This window comes from Bombina bombina, chromosome 3 (genome assembly GCF_027579735.1).
Source record: "Bombina bombina isolate aBomBom1 chromosome 3, aBomBom1.pri, whole genome shotgun sequence".
Lineage (NCBI taxonomy): Eukaryota > Metazoa > Chordata > Amphibia > Anura > Bombinatoridae > Bombina > Bombina bombina.
Window position 1 is genome coordinate 1,103,374,009 of NC_069501.1, and position 23,112 is coordinate 1,103,397,120.

Sequence of the window (23,112 nt, forward strand, 5' to 3'; positions counted from 1 at the left end):
GTTGCATAGTAAGGAGTATTGGCGCACTAGATGTACTAGGGGCCTCCTGTATGGGCAAGACTGGTGTAGACGAAGGAGGGGATGATGCAGTACCATGCTTACTCCCCTCACTTGAGGAATCATCTTGGGCATCATTTTTACTAAAAAATTTTTATGACATAAAATACATATAGTTAAATGAGAAGGAACCTTGGTTTCCCCACAGTCAGAACACAATCTATCTGGTAGTTCAGACATGTTAAACAGGCATAAACTTGATAACAAAGCACAAAAAACGTTTTAAAATAAAACCGTTACTGTCACTTTAAATTTTAAACTAAACACACTTTATTACTGCAATTGCGAAAAAGTATGAAGGAATTGTTCAAAATTCACCAAAATTTCACCACAGTGTCTTAAAGCCTTAAAAGTATTGCACACCAAATTTGGAAGCTTTAACCCTTAAAATAACGGAACCGGAGCCGTTTTTATATTTAACCCCTTTACAGTCCCTGGAATCTGCTTTGCTGAGACCCAACCAAGCCCAAAGGGGAATACGATACCAAATGATGCCTTCAGAAAGACTTTTCTATGTATCAGAGCTCCACACACATGCAGCTGCATGCCATGCTGTCCTCAAAAACAAGTGCGCCATACCGGCGCGAAAATGAGGCTCTGACTATGATTAGGGAAAGCCCCTAAAGAATAAGGTGTCTAAAACAGTGCCTGCCGATATAATCATATCAAAATACCCAGAATAAATGATTCCTCAAGGCTAAATATGTGTTAATAATGAATCGATTTAGCCCAGAAAAAGTCTACAGTCTTAATAAGCCCTTGTGAAGCCCTTATTTACTATCTTAATAAACATGGCTTACCGGATCCCATAGGGAAAATGACAGCTTCCAGCATTACATCGTCTTGTTAGAATGTGTCATACCTCAAGCAGTAAGAGACTGCACACTGTTCCCCCAACTGAAGTTAATTGCTCTCAACAGTCCTGTGTGGAACAGCCATGGATTTTAGTTACGGTGCTAAAATCATTTTCCTCATACAAACAGAAATCTTCATCTCTTTTCTGTTTCTGAGTAAATAGTACATACCAGCACTATTTTAAAATAACAAACTCTTGATTGAATAATAAAAACTACAGTTAAACACTAAAAAACTCTAAGCCATCTCCGTGGAGATGTTGCCTGTACAACGGCAAAGAGAATGACTGGGGTAGGCGGAGCCTAGGAGGGATCATGTGACCAGCTTTGCTGGGCTCTTTGCCATTTCCTGTTGGGGAAGAGAATATCCCACAAGTAAGGATGACGCCGTGGACCGGACACACCTATGTTGGAGAAATTGTATTTATATAACTGTGTTGGTTATGCAAAACTAGGGAATGGGTAATAAAGGGGTTATCTATATTCTAAAACAAAAATTTTGGTGTAGACCTTCCCTTTAAACTGATCTTTAAGCCGTTGAAGGCCGCCTTTTATCTCAGTGCATTTTGACAGTTTTTCAGTTAGACACTGAAAGCTCATGTGTGCCATATAGATAGCATTGTGCTCAGTGCCATGAGCTAAAATGCAAGTCTGTCAAAAGAACTGAGATAAGGGGGCAGTCTGCAGAGGTTTAGATACAAGGTAATCAAAAGGTAAAAAAGTACAAAACCTGGAATGGGTAATAAAGAGATTTCCATCTTTTCAAACAAAGAATTTGAAGTAGACTGTCCCTTTAAGGAAAAACCAATTTTATGGTACATTGTCTCTTTAATTAAGATGATTCAGGTCCTCATAATGATCAAGCAACATCTTGCCTCATTGTTTATGTCAGTACTTTTAGATCCTTGTTTACCTGCAGGTATTCTAACAAATAGAGAACTCAGTAAGTGTAAACCTATAAAAGTTTGTTTTTTTTGTTTAAAAACTTTCAAGGTTTAGATTGAGTATGCAATTAAGAGACTTTTCATTTTACTTTATCTTATTTAAATGGACACAAAGTCAAAATTAAGCTTTCATGATTCAGTTAAAACATGTAAAATTTTATGACAAGCTTAAATTCATTATCACATTTGCTTTGTTCAATTGGTATCCTTTGTTAAAAAGTATAGTTGATGACTGGTGGTCACACATATATACCTCTTCTTGGTCTACCTGATAAGTTTGGATAGTTCCAGTAGCACATTGCTCCTAATGGATACCAACATCTCTTATTGAATCACCAGGTGTGCTGACTTTATTGGTTAAACACTCTTGCAGGGGTTGACAAATCTGTTTAAAATTTAGGATCCAGACCTACTTTTAAGAACAATACAGATATAGATTTATGGAAAATAACTAAAAAATTTAGTAGCCAGGGGTAAAATTCTAGGACCCAGTGGCTACCTGGCTTCTGGGTTTGTCAAGCCCTGGGTTAAACGCATAGTTATATGCAAGCAATAATAAAATGTGTCAAACTTCTAGGCAATCAGAATTTCATAATATTTTACACTTAAAATAAAAAGGAAATTTAAGCTTACCTGAAATTTATTTCATTTACGATATGACGAGTCCACGGATTTCATCCTTACTTATAGGATTACGCCTCCTGGTCAGCAGGAGGTGGCAAAGAGCACCACAGCATAGCTGTATACAGTATATAGCTCCTCCCTTCCCTCCCACTCCAGTCATTCGACCGAAGTTAGGAAGAGAAAGGAAAAGCCAAAGGTGCAGAGGTGACTGAAGTTTAACAAAAAGTAAATACCTATCTTAGAAATGACAGGGTGGGCCGTGGACTCGTTATATCGTAAAATAAATAAATTTATCAGGTAAGCATAAATTTCCTTTTCTTTTACAATATATGACGAGTCAACGGATTTAATCCTTACTTATGGGATACAATACCAAAGCTATAGGACACGGATGAAAGGGAGGGACAAGACCGGAACCTAAACGGAAGGCACCACTGCTTGAAGAACCTTTCTCCCAAAAACAGCCTAAGAAGAAGCAAAAGTATCAAATTTGTAAAATTTAGAAAAAGTGTGAAGAGATGACCAAGTTGCAGCCTTGCAAATCTGTTCAACAGAAGCATCATTTTTAAATGCCCATGAGGAAGCCACAGCCCTAGTAGAATGAGCCGTAATTCTTTCAGGAGGCTGCTGTCCAGCAGTCTCATATGCCAGACAGATGATACTCTTCAGCCAAAAAGAAAGAGGTAGCCGTAGCTTTCTGGCCCCTACGCTTTCCAGAGAAAACAACAAATAATGAAGATGATTGACAAAATTCTTTAGTCGCCTGCAAGTAAAACTTCAGGGCACGGACCATGTCCAAGTTATGCAGCAGACGCTGCTTCTTAGAAGGATTAGGACATAATGAAGGAACAACAATTTCCTGATTAATATTATTATTAGAAACAACCTTAGAAAGGAAACCAGGTTTGGTACGTAAAACCACCTTATCAGAATGAAAGATAAGAATGGGATGGGTGAGGAATGCATGGGTTCAAACGGAACCCCTTGAAGAACATTAAGAACTAAATTCAAACTCCAGAGTGGAGCAATTGATCTAAACACAGGCTTGATTCTGGTTAGAGCCTGACAAAAAGACTGAACGTCTGGAACATCTGCCAAACGTTTGTGTAGCAAAATTGACAAAGCCGAGATTTGTCCCTTTAAGGAACTTGCTGATAACCCTTTCTCTAATCCCTCTTGGAGAAAAGACAGAATACTGGGAATCCTAACCCTACTACATGAGTAGCCCTTGGATTCGCACCAATAAAGATATTTACTCCATATCTTATGGTAAATATTTCTGGTAACAGGCTTACGTGCCTGAATCAAGGTATCAATGACCAAATCAGAGAACCCTCGCTTAGATAAAATCAAGCGTTCAATCTCCAAGCAGTCAGCTGCAGAGAAACTAGATTTGGATGATGGAAGGGTTCCTGAATGAGAAGGTCCGCCTCAATGGAATCTTCCACGGTGGCAGAGAGGACATGTCCACCAGATCGGCATACCAAGTCCTGCGAGGCCACGCAGGAGCGATGAGAATCAGCGGAGCCCTCTCCTGTTTGATCCGAGCAATCACCCGGGGAAGGAGAGCAAACGGTGGAAACACATAAGCTAGGTTGAACGACCAAGGCATCTATCAGTTCGGCCTGAGGATCCCTGGACCTGGATCCGTATCTCGGGAGCTTGGCATTCTGACGAGATGCCATAAGATCCAGCCCCATCTGAGAATCAGAGTTGCAAAGACCTTCGGATGGAGTTCACATTCCCCCGGATGAAACGCCTGTCTGCTCAAAAAATCCGCTTCCCAGTTGTCCACTCCTGGGATGTGGATTGCCGACAGATAACAAGAGTGAGCCTCCGCCCACCAAATTATCTTGGATACTTCTGTCATCGCTAAGGAACTCCTTGTTCCTCCCTGATAATTGATGTAAGCCACAGTCGTGATGTTGTCCGACTGAAAACGGATGAATTTGGCCAAGCCTGAAGCGCATTGAATATTGATTGGAAGTAGAGACTCCGACCGAGTCCACACACCCTGAGCCTTCAGGGAATTCCAGACTGCACCCCAACCTAGTAGACTGGCGTCCGTTGTCACTATCACCCATGAGGGTCTGCGGAAGCACGTCCCTTGAGACAGATGATCCGGCGACAACCACTAAAGAAGAGTCTCTTGTCTCCTGTTCCAGATCTATATATCTGAGGAGACAAATTTGCATAATCTCCATTCCACTGCCTGAGCATGCTCAGTTGTAGCGGTCTGAGATGAAAACGAGCAAACGTTGAAAGGAATAGCCAAAAGCTTTGATTTAGGACGACACATCAGCAAACCAAGATTTTAGCCATAAAGCTCTACGTGCTAAAATGGCAAATCCTGCATTCTTAGCCACCAGCTTGGCGATCTGAAAGGCGGCATCTGTAATAAAAGAATTAGCCAGCTTAAGGGCCTTAATTCTATCTAGGATTTCCTCTAAAGGAGTCTCAGTCTTAAGAGACTCTAAGGCGTCAATCCAAAAGGCAGCCACAGTTGTAACTGGTACAATACAAGCCGTCGGTTGTAATAGAAAACCCTGATGAATAAATAGCTTATTAAGAAGACCCTCCAACTTTTTATCCATAGGATCTTTGAAAGCACAACTGTCCTCAATAGGAATAGTTGTACGCTTAGCCATGGTAGATATAGCTCCCTCCACTTTAGGAACAGCCATGGTAGATATAGCTCCCTCCACTTTAGGAACAGTGTCAGCTATAGGATACATTGTCTTAAAATTAGCAGAAGGTGAGAGCGGAATACCTGGTCTTTCCCATTCCCGCGTAATAATTCCCGAAATTCTCTTAGGAACCGGAAAAACATCAGAAGAAGAAGGAACCTCTAAGTATTTAAGAACAATTTTTCTCTGTGGAAAAAAAAAAAAAATCACAAAAAGACAAAGGCGCCTCCTGGTGTAATATAGTTGATGCAGATGGATAATAAGGTTATTAAAATGGTACTCACAAGTGGAGCAGCACCCAATTGTGCTAAATAAAATAGACTGGGATCTCAGTGTCCCAGCTCATTGACACTCCAATGTGACTGGCAATTCCAACGTCCTGCTGGACCGATAAAGCACAGACTCTCACAGATAGGTTTATAAAAAAACACAATTTAATAACAGGTTAAAAATCAGTGTCAAATAACACTAGAAAATTTGTTCTTGGATCCATATATTCTTGACAAAGCAGCAGACTCCATTATCGTTTGTGTTCCTGATCTCATTTACCATATGGGACTATCATAACCTCATTTGGAGAACTGATCCTTTATGGGATATCGCTGTAGAAGATTGCAGTTACATTTAAGAATTTATCAGGACGTTTATACATCTACGATTATTTGCTAACAATATTGATTGTATACTATTAATACCTCTTTATCTTGTTTCGTGATAACACTGTTATATAGTTCTATATATAGTATTTACTACACAGTTATCTGCGCCCCCTAGAAATAACACATTGTGAGTGTTATAGATTTGTTCTTTGACCTCTAAGTATTTGTCTATCTTACACAATTTCTCTGGTGGTACCACAATAGAGTCACAGTCATCCAGAGTCTCTAAAACTTCCCGAAGTAACAGGCAGAGGTGTTCAAGCTTAAATCTGAAGGACAGGACGTCCAAGTCTTTCTGAGGTAACACACTCCCCAAGTCGGAAAGTTCCCCCTCAGACAGAAGTTCCCTAGCCCCCAAATCAGATCCCTGGGAGGGTACATCGAAGATAGCCATCAAAGCATCAGAAGTCGCAGGAACTAAAGTGGCTTCTGTCCTGCTGCGTTTGACCTGTAACACTGGCAACTTGGATAAAACTTCTGTAAGGGTGGATGACATAACTGCAGCCATATCCTGCAGAGTAAAAGAAGTGGACGCGGTTGAGGAACATGGCAACGCTTGGGTGGGCGTTAAAGGTTGTGACGCTTGGGGAGAAAATTGCGGCATACCCAGAGTCTCATCAAACTGAGAAGCATCCTTAGACATACTTGCATTAAAGAAAATTTGTTCTTTACATTGTAAAGCCCTTTCAGTACATGAGGGACAAAAATTAATAGGGGGTTCCACATTGGCATCTAAAACACATAGAACAGGTACTTTCCTGAAGTTCAGCCATGTTAAACTAGCAATAACAATATTGGTTGTTTTTTACTTGATATAATAAACTTTGAAAGTCAAATCTTATAGGAAAATTTTTGAAATAAAACAAACCTACTGTGTCTTTAAAAAATAAAACACAATATTTTTTTCTGCTTGCAGCAATAATATTTTTGCAACAATAGGGAGCACTATACAAGACTTAGCAAATACTATCCAGTTCAGCTATGCATAAAGTTTAATAAAAACTCTAGACACTTGCACCTCGCCACAGCTCTGCTGCGGCGCCTACCTGCCCCCAGAAAAAACACTAAAATCATCTGTGAGTGGCGCTCCCAAGTTTTTTGTGAACTTGCACACACAAACTGACTTAGGCCACACCGGAGCCCAGAGACTTGCTGCCGATCGAGGATCCGGATGACTACTGTGCGGCTGAGCACGCAAAACCAGGCCTCGCCCATCGTGGGCGTAACTCAAGTCTAACAGAGACACCGCATGGGAAGAAAAACGTCGGTTTTCCCATAAGCCAAAATAAGAGGGGCACATTGGCGGTTCTCTTTAAGGGACAGTCTAGGCCAAAATAAACTTTCATGATTCAGATAGAGGATGTAATTTTAAACAATTTTCCAATTTACTTTTATCACCAATTTTGCTTTGTTTTCTTGGTATTCTTAGTTGAAAGCTTAACCTAGGAGATATGCCAATTTCTTAGACCTTGAAGCCCACCTCTTTTCAGATTGCATTTTAACAGTTTTTCACCACTAGAGGGTGTTAGTTCACATATTTCATATAGATAACACTGTGCTCGTGAAGTTATCTGGGAGCAGCCACTGATTGGCTAGACTGCAAGTCTGTCAAAAGAACTGAAAAAAGGGGCAGTTTGCAGAGGCTTAAATACAAGATAGTCACAGAGGTTAAAAGTATATTATTATAACTGTGTTGGTTATGCAAAACTGGGGAATGGGTAATAAAGGGATTATCTATCTTTTAAAACAATAAAAATTCTGGTGTAGACTGTCCCTTTAAACACACACTCCCCTGACCAGCTATAAGTTTCTACAGATAACGTTAGCCCTTGGGGAACAACTCGCATCTCCCAACGTCAGCCCACAACACAGTATACTGAAGTATAAGTGAACTGCACAAAAAAAACACAGTTGATAGCAAACAAAAAGAAAGGGGATTCCAGGTACACCATTTCATTTTACACTGTGCATACTGATTACCCCTCCCCAGTACAGGGAATAAATGTCAGTCTGTTCTGATATATCTAGTTTCCCCAGAAGCAAATGACTGAACATACCTCAATGCTGAGCGCATGACACGGTTCCACACACTGAAGATGTTATCACTACATTCAACAGATCTTTGGGAACCAGCAGGATCTTAGATAATGTTTGCTAAGATCAGCAACAGGGCAGAAAATAAAATGTCTGCACTCCTCTTGGGAAGTTGACTGACGATTTCTCCGAGAAAAATAGTACTCACTGGCACCATTTTAAAAATAAAAAACCTCTTGATTGAAGAATCTAAACTAACACCTCACTTTACCTCTTCCTATCACTAACACAGGCAAAGAGAATGACTGGAGTGGGAGGGAAGGGAGGAGCTATATATACAGCTCTGCAGTGGTGCTCTTTGCCTCTTCCTGCTGACCAGGAGGCGTAATCCCATAAGGATGAAATCCGTGGACTTGTCATATCTTGTAAAAGAAATGTTATTGTTCTACAGAACCAGGGTCAGAAACATACTGTACAAAAGTAACAAAATGAATAGGTACAGAATCTTGAATTTTGGATGTACAAATATAATCCGTTTACTTTCCCAAAAGGTTATTGACATTTTTTTTTAAAAAGAATTCTCCTTTACAGTTGTGTACTTTTTTTTTTCCTTTCTTTACATTTTCAGTAATTCTGCAAACTAAAACTATTTCTAAATGTGATCAACTGCATTTGTCCAGTACCAGTTATAAATGCTATATTGTGGTTGGAATGTCAACCTTGACAACAAGGTATCGGCAATATTGAAGGCCAAGATTTCCCCACACATGACACTACTTTTGTGCAAGACAGGTGATTGAAGTGAGGGTAAAGGCTGATCCTTTGGATGCTAGACAAGGTTACAGCTTACCCCCACTACTTAGTAGTAGCAACATATTCATCACAATATCACACTGAACATTGTGACAGTTGCATGTGTTATCAGATTATAATGTATATAATAATGAAATAACAGAAAAGCCACTTAAAGCACTATGAAAAAGCTTTCACAGCTCCGGTGCATCCGCCGTGAAATCCTGGCAAGTCCTCAGAAAGGGCAAAGCTCCCATAGTAACACACCACACCAATCTTAAAAGGGACAGTAAATGTACAGAATGTTATATAATTCTGCACATAGTGCAGAATTATATAACATTTTAAAGGTAACTTCATAAATTACAAGTATTGCCAGCTTCCTTTTTAGCCTAAAGTTGGACTCCGCTCCAGGATCTATTGAGCAGGTCTTGGATTTTCAAAGCCCTATTAGCGGGTGGGCGTGCTGGCTAGTCACAGAACGCCCGATCGTGCCATTGGACTGAATGTAGCTTGCTCCCGCTCTGGTAGCGGGAGGCATATATCTGTAGCAGATAGGAGTGATCACAGCGCCACAGGCCTAAGGGTATGTATACACACAGAAGCAGTGAGGTAGGATTGGGTACTAAATGAAATTTATTATATACAGCATAGACTAGTTTAAAAATAGACTAGTTTAAAAATAGAGTAATAAAAAAGGTATACCTGATTTCCAGCATGGAAATCTAACATAGAAGCTTAACAGCTGTATAGGGAGAACTGTTAAATTACTCACACTTGTGACAATATTAAAATTATTAAACCATAATACAATGCATAAATGCAGCTGATCAAATGTTAACCCAGCCCCAGTTAGTGGGTATAGGTGTATAAGGAGGTTTTCCGATACGTGAGTGAGCAGGTGGAGAACCACCTACTTTTTCGAGCCGTTAAATAGTGGCAGCAGGTTCCTGGTGGCGCTATTTAAAACGGCTGTAAAAAACTGAAAAGTAAAGTGCTAGATAGTTTAGCACAGTAGAAATCAGTAAACAGTTATGGATCCATATCTGAGGATTGGCCGCGGTATAGATCCCAAAAAAGGAGTGCTTGACATACGCCGCACTCAAATTAGAGTCTGTGACACCGGGGCCTGGCCAATCATACAGTGATATCAACAATGCCTGAGTGTAAATAAGTGATAACACAAAGGTGCTGGGTGTATGACAAACAATAGAACACGTGAATGGGTGCGATAAAATAAACAATGAAAATGATTACACAAAATCTAGTACAATGCTAGCAATAGTTACACAAAAAGATAGATTAAAACTTATACAAATACTTGTAAAAAATCCATATGGATATCCCAAAAAAATTATATATAAAATTGGTGTTCAACAAAGGATAATAAGGAGCAATGCAGTTCAAAAATAATAAGGAGCAATGCAGTTCAAAAGTATCAGTGAAAAAGATGTCAGTGAAAAATTGTCAGTGAAAAAATATGTATACACAGTGGCACTAAAAAATCCAGAGGAACTCCTATTCAGCCGAAAAATCGTGGTGGAAAAAATTGATGATTAAAGGAAAAAATTAATTGCAACAAAGTGTGTCAGTGAAAAATTAACAAACACGTTGTATCCAGTGGTGAATCAAAAATGTTCAGTTTGAATTTTTCAAAATGAAACGTGATGATAATCTGGAAAGGATTTTCCAAAGTAATCCTTTATGGGGCTCAGCTGTTCCTATGATTTATCGTCGATCCCTAAAATCAAAAAATAAAACATAGCGTAGCAAAATTTTTCAATTTGAGAATTATTAGAAAGATGCTTACCAATGGGTCGTCTACGTGTTTCGGTCCTCACAAGACCTTTATCAAGACTAGTTCATTGGTAAGCTAAGCATCTTTATATAGGTATACTAATTCAGTGACCGGAAGTAGCTTAAACTAATTCTACTTCCGGTTTTATCGCTACTTACAATAGCAATTGCTTCTTATTTTGGATGTTCTTATGTATTTTACATTTAGTATATTAATGTTATGCTTGTGGGTGGTTTGTATCTGTGCTCATTACCCAATTAACTGTTTGTTCTAACATCGATTTTATGATGTCACTTCCGGTATATGATCCCAGGTAGGTTGATGTAAACAAACCCGGTGTCATTTCCGATTATCGGTTATTGAGTTATTAAGGGTAAATATTGAGTCTTATTTCATCTCTAATATATGTTTGTTTACTTGAGCCCCCAGAGATTTCCTTTAGCAATAGTAAAATACATATCTACATCCTAAAAAAAAGTATTTTAACGCAACATTGGCTGTCTCCGTAAAAAGACCCAAAAGAGTTTTATCTCCTTATTTTTGAACTGCATTGCTCCTTATTATCCTTTGTTGAACACCAATTTTATATATAATTTTTTTGGGATATCCATATGGATTTTTTACAAGTATTTGTATAAGTTTTAATCTATCTTTTCTATTTAACGGCTCGAAAAAGTAGGTGGTTCTCCACCTGCTCACTCACGTATCGGAAAACCTCCTTATACACCTATACCCACTAACTGGGGCTGGGTTAACATTTGATCAGCTGCATTTATGCATTGTATTATGGTTTAATAATTTTAATATTGTCACAAGTGTGAGTAATTTAACAGTTCTCCCTAAACAGCTGTTAAGCTTCTATGTTAGATTTCCATGCTGGAAATCAGATATACCTTTTTTATTACTCTATTTTTAAACTAGTCTATTTTTAAACTAGTCTATACTGTATATAATAAATTTCATTTAGTACCCAATCCTACCTCACTGCTTCTGTGTGTATACATACCCTTAGGCCTGTGGCGCTGTGATCACTCCTATCTTCTTCAGTTTTTGCTCTTTTAGGGGATTGGTTAGACCCCTTTTGTGTATCACAGCTTAGGGTGCATCTTAGCGCTGCAATACCACACATATCTCCTTTGGCATATATCTGTAGCCACCAATCACCATATAGCTCCCAGATGAGCCTACCCAAGTATGTTTTTCAACAAAAGAATGCCAAAATTCGGATCGATTAGAATTTCGGAATTGAAATAGTGCCGAATCTACAGAATAAATCCGAATTAGTTCGGTAGATTCGGATGGCCATGGATTACACTAGTATTGTACAGTATATTAGGTTATATCACTCTGCTATGGGTTACACCTAATATACAGTACATAATACTATAAAACACAGCACATCCCACCTAACACATACCGAAATTCCGAATCGATCCCAGACGAATTTATTCGAATCCGAATAAATCCGAACCGAATTGATCCAAACTTCGAAAAAAATCGGAATCGATCAGAACCGAATTTTTTTGCCATGCACATGTCTAGTTTAAATTACATGCTCTGAATCATGAACGTTTACTTTCAACTTTATTATCCCTTTTAGTATAACTTGTTTCATTAGGAAGCTCACGTTACTGACAAGTTTCTCCATGTTTATTGCAAACATTTTTACATTTAATGTCACACAAGTGCCTACCTTTGAGGGGATTGTTGACTAACAATGGCATTAGCGGTCTCCTTTACATATACTTCCCAGTCCGTTTCTGGCAAGTCTTGATCAGAACTGAAGGGATACCTAAAGAAGGAGGAGACACTGGATGATTTATTACAACACTAGATAGCTGTGATATAACAGACACATACTTAGATTAATCAAAAAGTAAATTACTTCAAGGATTCCTTTACTTTTTAATCTAAAATGCTAATAACGAAAGCTGCACTAACTGATAAGCTACATTACAGTACTGGTATTATATGTAAAAGAGCCTACTATACAAACCATTTAAATTGTGTTCACCAATCAGTTAAACAAACACACATTGTTTAAAAATTGTCTTATAAGTAAAATGTGGTCAAAGTTTTAACCAGGACTACCAGAAGCATTTGCCAGTAGTAAAATGATACAAACCCCCCCCCCCCCCCCAAAAAAAACAACAAAAAAACCACACAGTTAAAGTTTATGTTTAAAAAGCCTAGAAATGTAAATTCTTTAAATCTGGAGCTTCCTTGATAATGTAGCATCAATGTCATTGATGTAAACTGTGTTAGTGATATATATGGTAGAATGTACAACATTGGTGAATTATGGTAACAGGATATCAATTTGAATTTGGTGATTTGGGTCAGGAAAGAGTTTGACATAGTATTGTTAGTGATGAATTAGCAGGCATAAACACACTAGTATTTACATAACAAATGTGTATTTAAGGAGCGCACACACACATCAATTAGCTCCAACAAGATTTTTAAAACGAAATTATAGCATGGGACCTGCAAAACATATGCAAAGTTTCACCCAAATCAATATATGTCAATTTTAATTTTAGTTATATAGTTCATGAAACATGAAAATTCTTTACATTGCTGCATTACTGATGCTTTATTGGCACCTCACTTTTTTGTGTTTTGAAAAGATTAATATGCAGCAAGTAACAAGTGGTTATTGCAGTGTTAGTACTTGAAGTATAATGTGCACAGCGCTCTTCTCTCAATGAGGTACGATAGCTATGCTAGTCACCTGACAGTGTTCTGTATGCTAGCAAGGCTATTGGTTTAGAGGTGGAAACATCACCTCATTGATGAAAGAATGCAGTGGGCAACCAGAGACGCTGACTTTAGCGAGGAGCCGCAGCACAGAAAGGGTGAGTTTAGCACTTTTTTTCTTTCTTTTTTTTTTTTTTAACCAAGCAATAACTGAAAGTCCACTTTATTTCTAGTGGGGGTAAATCCTAGCATTTTCCATCACTAAGTTAGAGATGTATTTTGTCCTCTTATGAGCATGGGCAATAAATGGATTTCCTTTTAAAGGGATAAGAAACCCCAATTTTTTTTTCATGATTCAGATAGAGCATGCAATTTTAATCAACTTTCTGATTTACTCCTATTATCAACTTTTCTTTTTTCCTCTAGGTATCTTTATTTGAAACAAACAAAATATCTCACAGCGCTTTAACCAATAAAATTCCCTGTAGCTCCTTAGAGTAAGGATAACTAGCTTATCCTGTGTATGTAGATTAGAATGAAGGAATCTAAGGAGCGCCTATGGATAGGCTAAGGATATGTATTCAAAATATTGACATTTATTCTCAATAAAACTAAAAGACAAATATCGTTATAGATAATTCCAATACAATAAAACCATGGATCCATGTAGATATTAACAATATAAAACATATAATTAAGATTGGAATTAAAACGTATAATTAGTATTGCAATAATCCTGTTAGTCCATATGGCAAGGTAATACTCCTAGTGGCATCAGATTATTCCTTATTCCAATGTATAGGGATAGATGACAATAACTGACAGTGAATCCTTAAGAAATAGTGAACCCTTCTCAAAATTAGTGAAAAAGATAATGATTGAAAAAATAAAATGAGGAGTGAAAAAATATATGATGAGTGAATGTTTATAAAAAATAGAAAAATTAATGAAAAAGGTTTATAAAATAAAAACCGAAGTACAAAAAAACAACAACAAAATACCAAAGTACATAAAGTTCATATATATGCGCTTGGTGAAAAATGTGTTTGCAAACTTGTGGAATATATATATATATATATATATATATATAGATAGATAGATAGATAGAGAATAATTGCTGTTAAGTGTTGTATTCCTTCTTGGTGATGAGTCTCCAAATTATAAAATTGGATGTTTAGAAAAGTGTAATTGATGAAAAGATCTGGTTCGTATATATCCAAAGTCTAAGGTGCTTTAAGTACAAATCCTGTAAAATAAGAGATACAACATAGTGCAATACTGCTAAAATGATATCCAAATAATCAGAATGAAGCTTACCATAAAGTGTCAACGCGTTTCAGCCATTCCTTAGGCCTTTATCAAGACTATACCTTAGCCTATCCATAGGCGCTCCTTAGATTTCTTCATTCTAATCTTTATTTGAAAAGCAGGAATGTAAGCTTAGGAGCCAGCCCATTTTTGTTTCAGCACCTTGGTAGCGCTTGCACAGAAACCGCTACCCAGGGTTCTGAACCAAAAATGGTCAGGTTCCTAAGCTTACATTCCTGCTTTTTTCAAATAAAGATACTAAAAGAACGAAGAAGAAAAACAATAGGAGTAAATCAGAAAGTTGCTTAAAATTGCATGATCTATCTGAATCATTAAAGAAAAACAAAATTTATGCTTACCTGATAAATTACTTTCTCTTACAGGTGTATTCAGTCCACGCATTCATCCTTACTTGTGGGATATTCTCAATCCCTACAGGAAGTGGCAAAGAGAGCACACAGCAAAGCTGTCCATATAGCTCCCCTCAGGCTCCGCCCCCCCAGTCATTCGACCGACGGTTAGGAGAAAAAGGAGAACCATAGGGTGCAGTGGTGACTGTAGTTATTGTAAATTAAATTTGAACCTGACTTAAATATCAGGGCGGGCCGTGGACTGAATACACCTGTAAGAGAAAGTAATTTATCAGGCAAGCATAAATTCTGTTTTCTCTTACTTGGTGTATTCAGTCCACGGATTCATCCTTACTTGTGGGATATCAATACCAAAGCAATAGGACACGGATGAAGGGAGGGAACAAGTCAGGTAACCTAAACGGAAGGCACCACTGCTTGCAAAACCTGTCTCCCAAAAATAGCCTCCAAAAAAGCAAAAGTATCGAATTTGTAAAATTTGGCGAATGTATGCAGTGAAGACCAAGTCGCTGCCTTACAAATCTGTTCAACAGAAGCCTCATTCTTGAAAGCCCATGTGGAAGCCACAGCTCTGGTGGAATGAGCTGTAATTCGTTCAGGAGGCTGCTTTCCAGCAGTCTCATAAGCCAATCGGATGATGCTTTTCAGCCAGAAGGAAAGAAAGAGGTAGCAGTCGCTTAAATAGAATTTTAAAGCATGAACCACATCAAGATTGTGCAACAGTCGTTCCGTCTTAGAAACTGGATTAGAGCACAGAGAAGGAACAATGATTTCCTGGTTAATTTCTTATTAGAAACCACCTTTGGAAGGAAACCAGGTTTAGTACGCAAAACAACCTTATCTGCATAGAACACCAGATAGGGTGAATTACACTGTAAAGCAGACAATTCTGAAACTCTTCGAGCAGAAGAAATAGTTACTAAAAACAGAACTTTCCAAGATAATAACTTAATATCTATGGAATGCAAAGGTTCAAACGGAACCCCTTGAAGAACTGAAAGAACTAAATTTAGACTCCATGGAGGAGTCAAAGGTCTGTAGACAAGCTTGATTCTAACTAGGGCCTGTGCAAACGCCTGAACGTCTGGTACAGCTGCCAGATGCTTGTGTAACAGGATAGACAGAGCAGATATCTGTCCCTTTAAGGAACTAGCTGACAGACCTTTCGCCAAACCTTCTTGGAGAAAAGACAATATCCTTGGAATCCTAACCTTACTCCAAGAGTAACCCTTGGATTCACACCAACAAAAATAGTTCCGCCACATCTTATGGTAAATTTTCCTGGTGACAGGCTTTCTGGCCTGTATCAGAGTATCTATAACTGATTCAGAGAAACCCCGCTTAGCTAGGATTAAGTGTTCAATCTCCAAGCAGTCAGTTGCAGAGAAACTAGATTTGGATGCTTGAAAGGACCTTGGATTAGAAGATCCTGCCTCGATGGCAGTTTCCATGGTGGGACCGATGACATGTCCACTAGGTCTGCATAACAAGTCCTGCGTGGCCACGCAGGCGCTATCAGAATTACCGAAGCCTTCTCCTGTTTCATTCTGGCTATTAGCCGAGGGAGAAGAGGAAACGGTGGAAAGACATAAGCTAGACTGAATGACCAAGGCGCTATTAATGCATCTATCAATGCCGCCTTGGGATCCCTGGATCTGGATCTGTAAAGGGGAAGTTTGGTGTTCTGACGGGACGCCATCAGATCCAACTCTGGAATGCCCCAAAGCTGGGTCAGCTGAGCAAAAACCTCCGGGTGGAGTTCCCACTCCCCCGGATGGAAAGTCTGACGACTTAGAAAATCCGCCTCCCAGTTGTCTACCCCTGGGATGTGAATTGCAGATAGATGGCAGGAGTGATCCTCCGCCCATTTGATAATCTTGGATACTTCCTTCATCGCTAGGGAACTCTTTGTTCCTCCCTGATGATTGATGTACGCTACAGTCGTGATGTTGTCCGACTGAAATCTGATGAATTTGGCCTCTGCTAGTTGAGGCCACGCCTGGAGCGTATTGAATATCGCTCTCAGCTCCAAAATGTTTATCGGGAGAAGAGATTCTTCCCGAGACCATAGTCCCTGAGCCTTCGGGGAGTTCCAGACCGCACACCAGCCTACCAGACTGGCATCGGTCGTGACAATGATCCACTCCAGTCTGCGGAAACTCATTCCCTGAGACAGGTGATCTTGAGACAACCACCAGAGAAGAGTTTCTGTTTTTTTTTATCCATTTGAATTTGAGGAGACAAATCTGCGTAATCTCCATTCCACTGTTTGAGCATGCACAGCTGCAGTGGTCTGAGATGGATTCGGGCGAAAGGGACTACGTCCATTGCCGCAACCATTAAACCAATTACTTCCATGCACTGAGCCACGGAAGGCCGAGGAATGGAATGAAGAACTCGGCAACAGTTTTGACTTCCTGACCTCTGTCAGAAAGATTTTCATTTCTACCGAGTCTATTAGTGTTCCCAGAAAGGGAACCCTTGTGAGCGGGGACAGAGAACTCTTTTCTACGTTCACCTTCCACCCGTGAGACCTTAGAAAGGCCAGAACGATGTCCGTATGAGCCTTGGCTCTGTGAAAGGACAACGCCTGTATTAATATGTCGTCTAGGTAAGGTGCTACTGCAATGCCCCGCGGTCTTAGTACCGCTAGAAGGGACCCTAGCACCTTTGTGAAAATTCTGGGAGCGGTGGCCAACCCGAAAGGAAGGGCCACGAACTGGTAATGTTTGTCCAGAAAGGCGACCCTTAGGAACTGATGGTGATCTTTGTGGATAGGAATATGTAGGTACGCATCCTTTAGATCCACGGTAGTCATATATTGACCCTCCTGGATCATTGGCAAGATTGTCCGAATGGTTTCCATCTTGAAAGACGGAACTCTTAGGAATTTGTTTAGAATTTTTAGGTCCAGGATTGGCCTGAAAGTTCCCTCCTTTTTGGGAACTACGAACAGGTTTGAGTAAAAGCCCAGTCCTTGTTCTGCAATAGGAACTGGGTGTATCACTCCCATTTTTAGAAGATCTTCTACACAGCGTAAGAACGCCTGTTTCTTTATTTGGTCTGAAGACAAATGAGAAATGTGGAGCCTTCCCCTTGGGGGAGAATCCTTGAATTCTAGAAGGTACCCCTGAGCAACTATTTCTAATGCCCAGGGATCTGGAACATCTCTTGCCCAGGCCTGAGCGAAGAGAAAAAGTCTGCCCCCTACTAGATCCGATCCCGGATCGGGGGCTACCCCTTCATACTGTCTTGGTAGCAGGAGCAGGCTTCTTGGCCTGTTTACCCTTATTCCAGCCCTGCAGGGGTTTCCAGGTTGCTTTGGGCTGGGAAGCGTTATCTTGCTTTGCGGCAGCAGAGGTAGTGGCAGGTCCGCTCCGGAAGTTGCGAAAGGAGCGAAAATTAGCCTTGTTTTTGGCCTTAAATGGCCTATCTTGTGGAAGGGCATGGCCCTTGCCCCCAGTGATATCTGAAATAATTTCTTTCAGCTCTGGGCCAAATAGGGTCTTTCCCCTTGAAGGGAATATTTAACAGTTTAGTTTTGGACGACACATCGGCCGACCATGATTTGAGCCAAAGCGCTCTACGCGCCATGATGGCAAAACCTGAATTTTTCGCTGCTAGCTTAGCTAATTGGAGAGCGGCATCAGTGATAAAAGAATTAGCCAGCTTTAGAGCATGAATTCTATCCATGACCTCATCGTATGAAGTCTCCCTTTGGAGCGACTCCTCCAAGGCTTCGAACCAAAAAGCCGCAGCAGTAGTTACCGGAATAATGCAGGCAATTGGTTGAAGAAAACCTTGCTGAACAAAAATTTTCTTCAGCAATCCTTCCAATTTTTTATCCATAGGATCTTTGAAAGCACAACTGTCCTCTATTGGTATAGTTGTACGCTTAGCAAGTGTTGAAACAGCCCCCTCTACCTTAGGGACCGTCTGCCACGCGTCCCGCCTAGGGTCGTTTATGGGGAACATTTTCTTAAAGATAGGTGGGGGAACAAAGGGTACACCTGGTCTCTCCCACTCCTTAGTCACAATATCCGCCACCCTCTTTGGGATCGGAAATGCCTCAATGTATACAGGGACCTCTAAGAATCTGTCCATTTTACACAATTTTTCAGGGACCACCATGGGGTCACAATCATCCAGCGTAGCTAAAACCTCCTTAAGCAGGACGCGGAGGTGTTCCAGCTTAAATTTAAGCGCTAAGGAATCTGACTCTGCCTGCTGAGAAACTTTTCCTGTGTCAGAAATTTCTCCCTCAGACAGACCTTCCCTCACTGCTACCTCTGAGTTTTGTGAGGGTACTACAGATAAATTATCCAAAGCTTCAGATTGCTCATCCTCTGTATTTAAAACTGAGCTATTGTGCTTTTTTGGAAAAACTGGCAGTTTGGATAAAAATGCTGCAAGGGAATTATCCATTACTGCTGCTAATTGTTGTAAAGTAATAGGGGCCAATGCGCTAGAGGTACTAGGCATTGCTTGCGCGGGCCTAACTGGTGTAGACACGTGGGGGGAGGAAGGACTATCCTCATTACCCTCCGTTAAGGAATCATCTTGGGCCGCATTTTTAATTGTCACTGGATGATCTTTAAAATGCTTAGATGTTTTGGCACACTTTAAACATAAATGCAATGGGGGTACTGCCATGGCTTTTGAACATAAAGAACAAGGTCTATCTGAAGGCTCAGACATGTTTGACAGACTCAGACAACACTAAAATCTTGAAAAAAATACTTTTTGAAAAAACGTTACTGTGCCTTTAAATAATAAAAAGCACACACTTTTTTACCAAATCAAAAAACATCCGATCTTAATGAAATTTTCACCACATGATCCTAATGCTTTGAAATGATTGCACACAAATTTTCAAATCAATTAACCCCTTAATGCCCAAACCGGAGCAAAATGAAGTAAACAACCGGTTTAACCCACTACAGTACAATGCCACAGTCTTTGCTGTGGCTTTACCTTCCTTTAGGGTTATTTGTAGGTGCAAATTAAACCTCCCTGAAGTCCTCCTGTACTCTTAAGGCTCTACACGTGAAGCTGCATGGAGCTGTGTTGCAAATCAACTGCGCAACTGAGGCGCGAAAATGAGGCCCCCTCCTTCATTACTCCAGAGTTATGGGGCCTTTCTGAGTCAGATTAGGTGTCTTACAAAATGCCAGGCGTAAAAAAAGTCCCCAAAAAGTGTTTCCAACGTCTAAAACGCTTAATAAATATAAGATTACCATAATAAAGTAATCAATTTAGCCCATCACAGTGTCTGTCAGTATTAAAGCCCTTAACTGAAGCCATCATTCTATACAGTGTCTCAGAAAATGGCTTACCTTCCCTCATGGGATTTCTGTCAGTCTTCTAGCACTACCAAGTCTTGTTAGAAAAAATGACTGAGCATACCTTAAGCAGTATAAGCCTGCAAACTGTTCCCCCCAACTGAAGTTCTCCGGTACTCAACAGTCCTGTGTGGGAACAGCAATGGATTTTAGTTACGACATGCTAAAATCTTTTTCCTCTCAGCAGAAATCTTCATCACTTTCTGCCTCAGAGTAAATAGTACAAACCGGCACTATTTAAAAATAACAAACTCTTGATTGAAGAAATAAAAACTACAAATCTAACACCACAAACTCTTTACCCTCGCGTGGAGATGCTACTTGTTAGAGCGGCAAAGAGAATGACTGGGGGGGCGGAGCCTGAGGGGAGCTATATGGACAGCTTTGCTGTGTGCGCTCTTTGCCACTTCCTGTAGGGATTGAGAATATCCCACAAGTAAGGATGAATCCGTGGACTGAATACACCAAGTAAGAGAAATAAAATTGGGTTTCATATCCCTTTAATGTTTAGGGAGTGTTAGAGAAAGACAGCTCAAGTCGCTCTAGAAGTTTAATGACATCAAGTTATAAATGCCTTCCTATTGAAACCCCAGCCCCCGTGTGATGCAATAACAGGAAGTAATGGACCCTGCACAAATAAAGTTAAAAAATAATAATAAAAAAATAATTAAAAAAAAAAAAAAGTGTAAAATCCTTTTTAAATGAAGATTTCTATTAAAAGGGACACTTTCTATCTTTATTTTAAAAGCAGGAACATAAATCTTAGCAGCCAGCACATTTTAGGTTCAGCACCATGGATAGCGCTTGCTAATTGGAGGCTTACATTTATCCACCAATAAGCAAGCATAACCCAGGTTCTCAACCAAAAATGGGCCGGTCCCTATGCATCACATTCCTGCTTTTTAAATAAAGATAGCAAGAGAAGGAAGAAAAATTGATAATAGGAGTAAATTAGAAAGTTGCATGCTCTATCTGAATCATAAAGGGAACAAAATGTGGGTTTAGTGTCCCTTTAAAAAGGGACTGTAAACCTTGAACTTTTTTTAACATTAAACTTAAAAATATATATTTTGTTATAATTTGCAGTCCTACTATGCAGAGCAAAAGCGCAGTGGAAGCGATTTAAAATTATATCTTATACTTACCCAAAAAAGCATCTTCTGTCTGCCTACAAATTATTTTTTTTTCTCAATACTTACCATCATTGCCCCTGCAGCCAACAGCTGAGTGAACGTCCGTCCAATCAAAGTTTGACAGCGCGCGTTCCCTATCCACTTGCGCATGCGTATTAAACTCAGTCTTCAGCCGTATACACAGAATCTCAATGCTTAGTCGTACATAGAGATTCTGTGTGTCTGAATGAGCGGTGAGTCACTCCTATAGACTAACGAGCAACTCAAAAAGTATATAGTAAAAATGTAATTTAATATGAAGTCGATTATACTTTTTAAGCAATAAAATATTAACCCCTTTTTTTTCTATAGTACATGTTCTTTATATTATATATACTATATTATTTATATTTGCTTGTTATGGTCTAAAGGGGGCAATTTTAGTATTGATCGTTTGTGATTACTCAGCATATAAGCAGTACATCGCAATGCGGTTAGCATCGCGATCCACTGCTTATATTGTGAAGCTCAGTGGTGGCAGTGCGCATGCGCAAATGAAGTGTAAATGCGCGCTCCGGATCAGAAAAGGGGCGTGCGGAATGTAAGGCTTGATGTAACGGCCCTGCAGCACTGTCAATGAAAAAGAAAATTTATGCTTACCTGATCAATGTATTTATTTATTTTTTGACACAATGAGTCCACGGATCATCTAATTACTATTGGGAATACCACTCCTGCCCAGCAGGAGGCAGCAAAGAGCACCACAGCAAAGCTGTTAAATATCACCTCCCTTCCCTCCCACCCCAGTCAATCGACCGAAGTAAAGGAGAGAAAGGAAGTAACAAGGTGCAGAGGTGTCTGTAGTTTATAACAAATTAACAACCTGTCTATAAAACAGGGCAGGCTGTGGACTCATCGTGTCAAGAAATAAATAAATTTATCAGGTAAGCATAAATTTTCTTTTCTTTTTTAAGACACGATGAGTCCACGGATCATCTAAATTACTAATGGGATTCAATACCCAAGCTAGAGTACACAGATGATACGGGAGGGACAAGACAGGAAACCTAAATGGAAGGAACCACTGCTTGAAGAACCATTCTCCCAAAAGCGGCCTCAGCCGAGGCAAAAGTGTCAAATTTATAGAACTTTGAAAAAGTGTGAAGAAAAGACCAAGTTGCAGCCTTGCAAATCTGTTCCACAGAAGCTTCATTTCTGAAAGCCCATGAGGAAGCAACAGCCCTCGTGGAATGAGCCGTAACTCTCTGGAGGGTGCTGTCCAGCAGTTTCATAGGCAAAACGTATGATATTCTTCAGCCAAAAAGAAAGAGAAGTAGCTATGGCTTTCTGACCCTTACGTTTTCACAAGAAAACCACAAACAAGGCAGATGACTCACGAAAATCCTTAGTCGCCTGTAGGTAAAATTTTAAAGCACGTACCACGTCTAAATTGTGCAGAAGCCTGAGAAGAAGGATTAGGACACAGGGAAGAAACAACAATATCCTGATTAATGTTCCGGTCAGAAACTACTTTAGGAAGAAATCCTAATTTTGTACATAAAACTACCTTATCCGAATGAAAAATAAGATAAGGAGACTCATACTTCAATGCCGAGAGCTCTGAAACTCTACGAGCAGAAGAAACAGCAACAAGAAATAACTTAATATCTAAGGAATGCATAGGTTTAAAGGGAGCCCCTTGAAGAACCTTAAGAACTAAATTAAGACTCCAGGGAGGAGTTCTGATTCGAACACAGGCCTGACAAAAAGATTGTACGTCTGGAACATCTGCCAGACGTTTATGTAACAAAATAGACAAGGCAGAAATTT

The 23,112-nt window shown here is 39.7% G+C and overlaps 1 protein-coding gene across 1 annotated transcript in view; it reads right to left on the reverse strand.

Annotated features, from left to right (window-relative positions):
• RFC3 (replication factor C subunit 3) overlaps positions 1-23,112 on the reverse strand; it is a 108,118-nt gene that overhangs the window by 20,317 nt on the left and 64,689 nt on the right. The window contains exon 7 of the mRNA XM_053708448.1: positions 12,143-12,241. Within this exon, the coding sequence (XP_053564423.1) occupies positions 12,143-12,241 (99 nt within the window). The remainder of the gene's footprint in view (positions 1-12,142; positions 12,242-23,112) is intronic.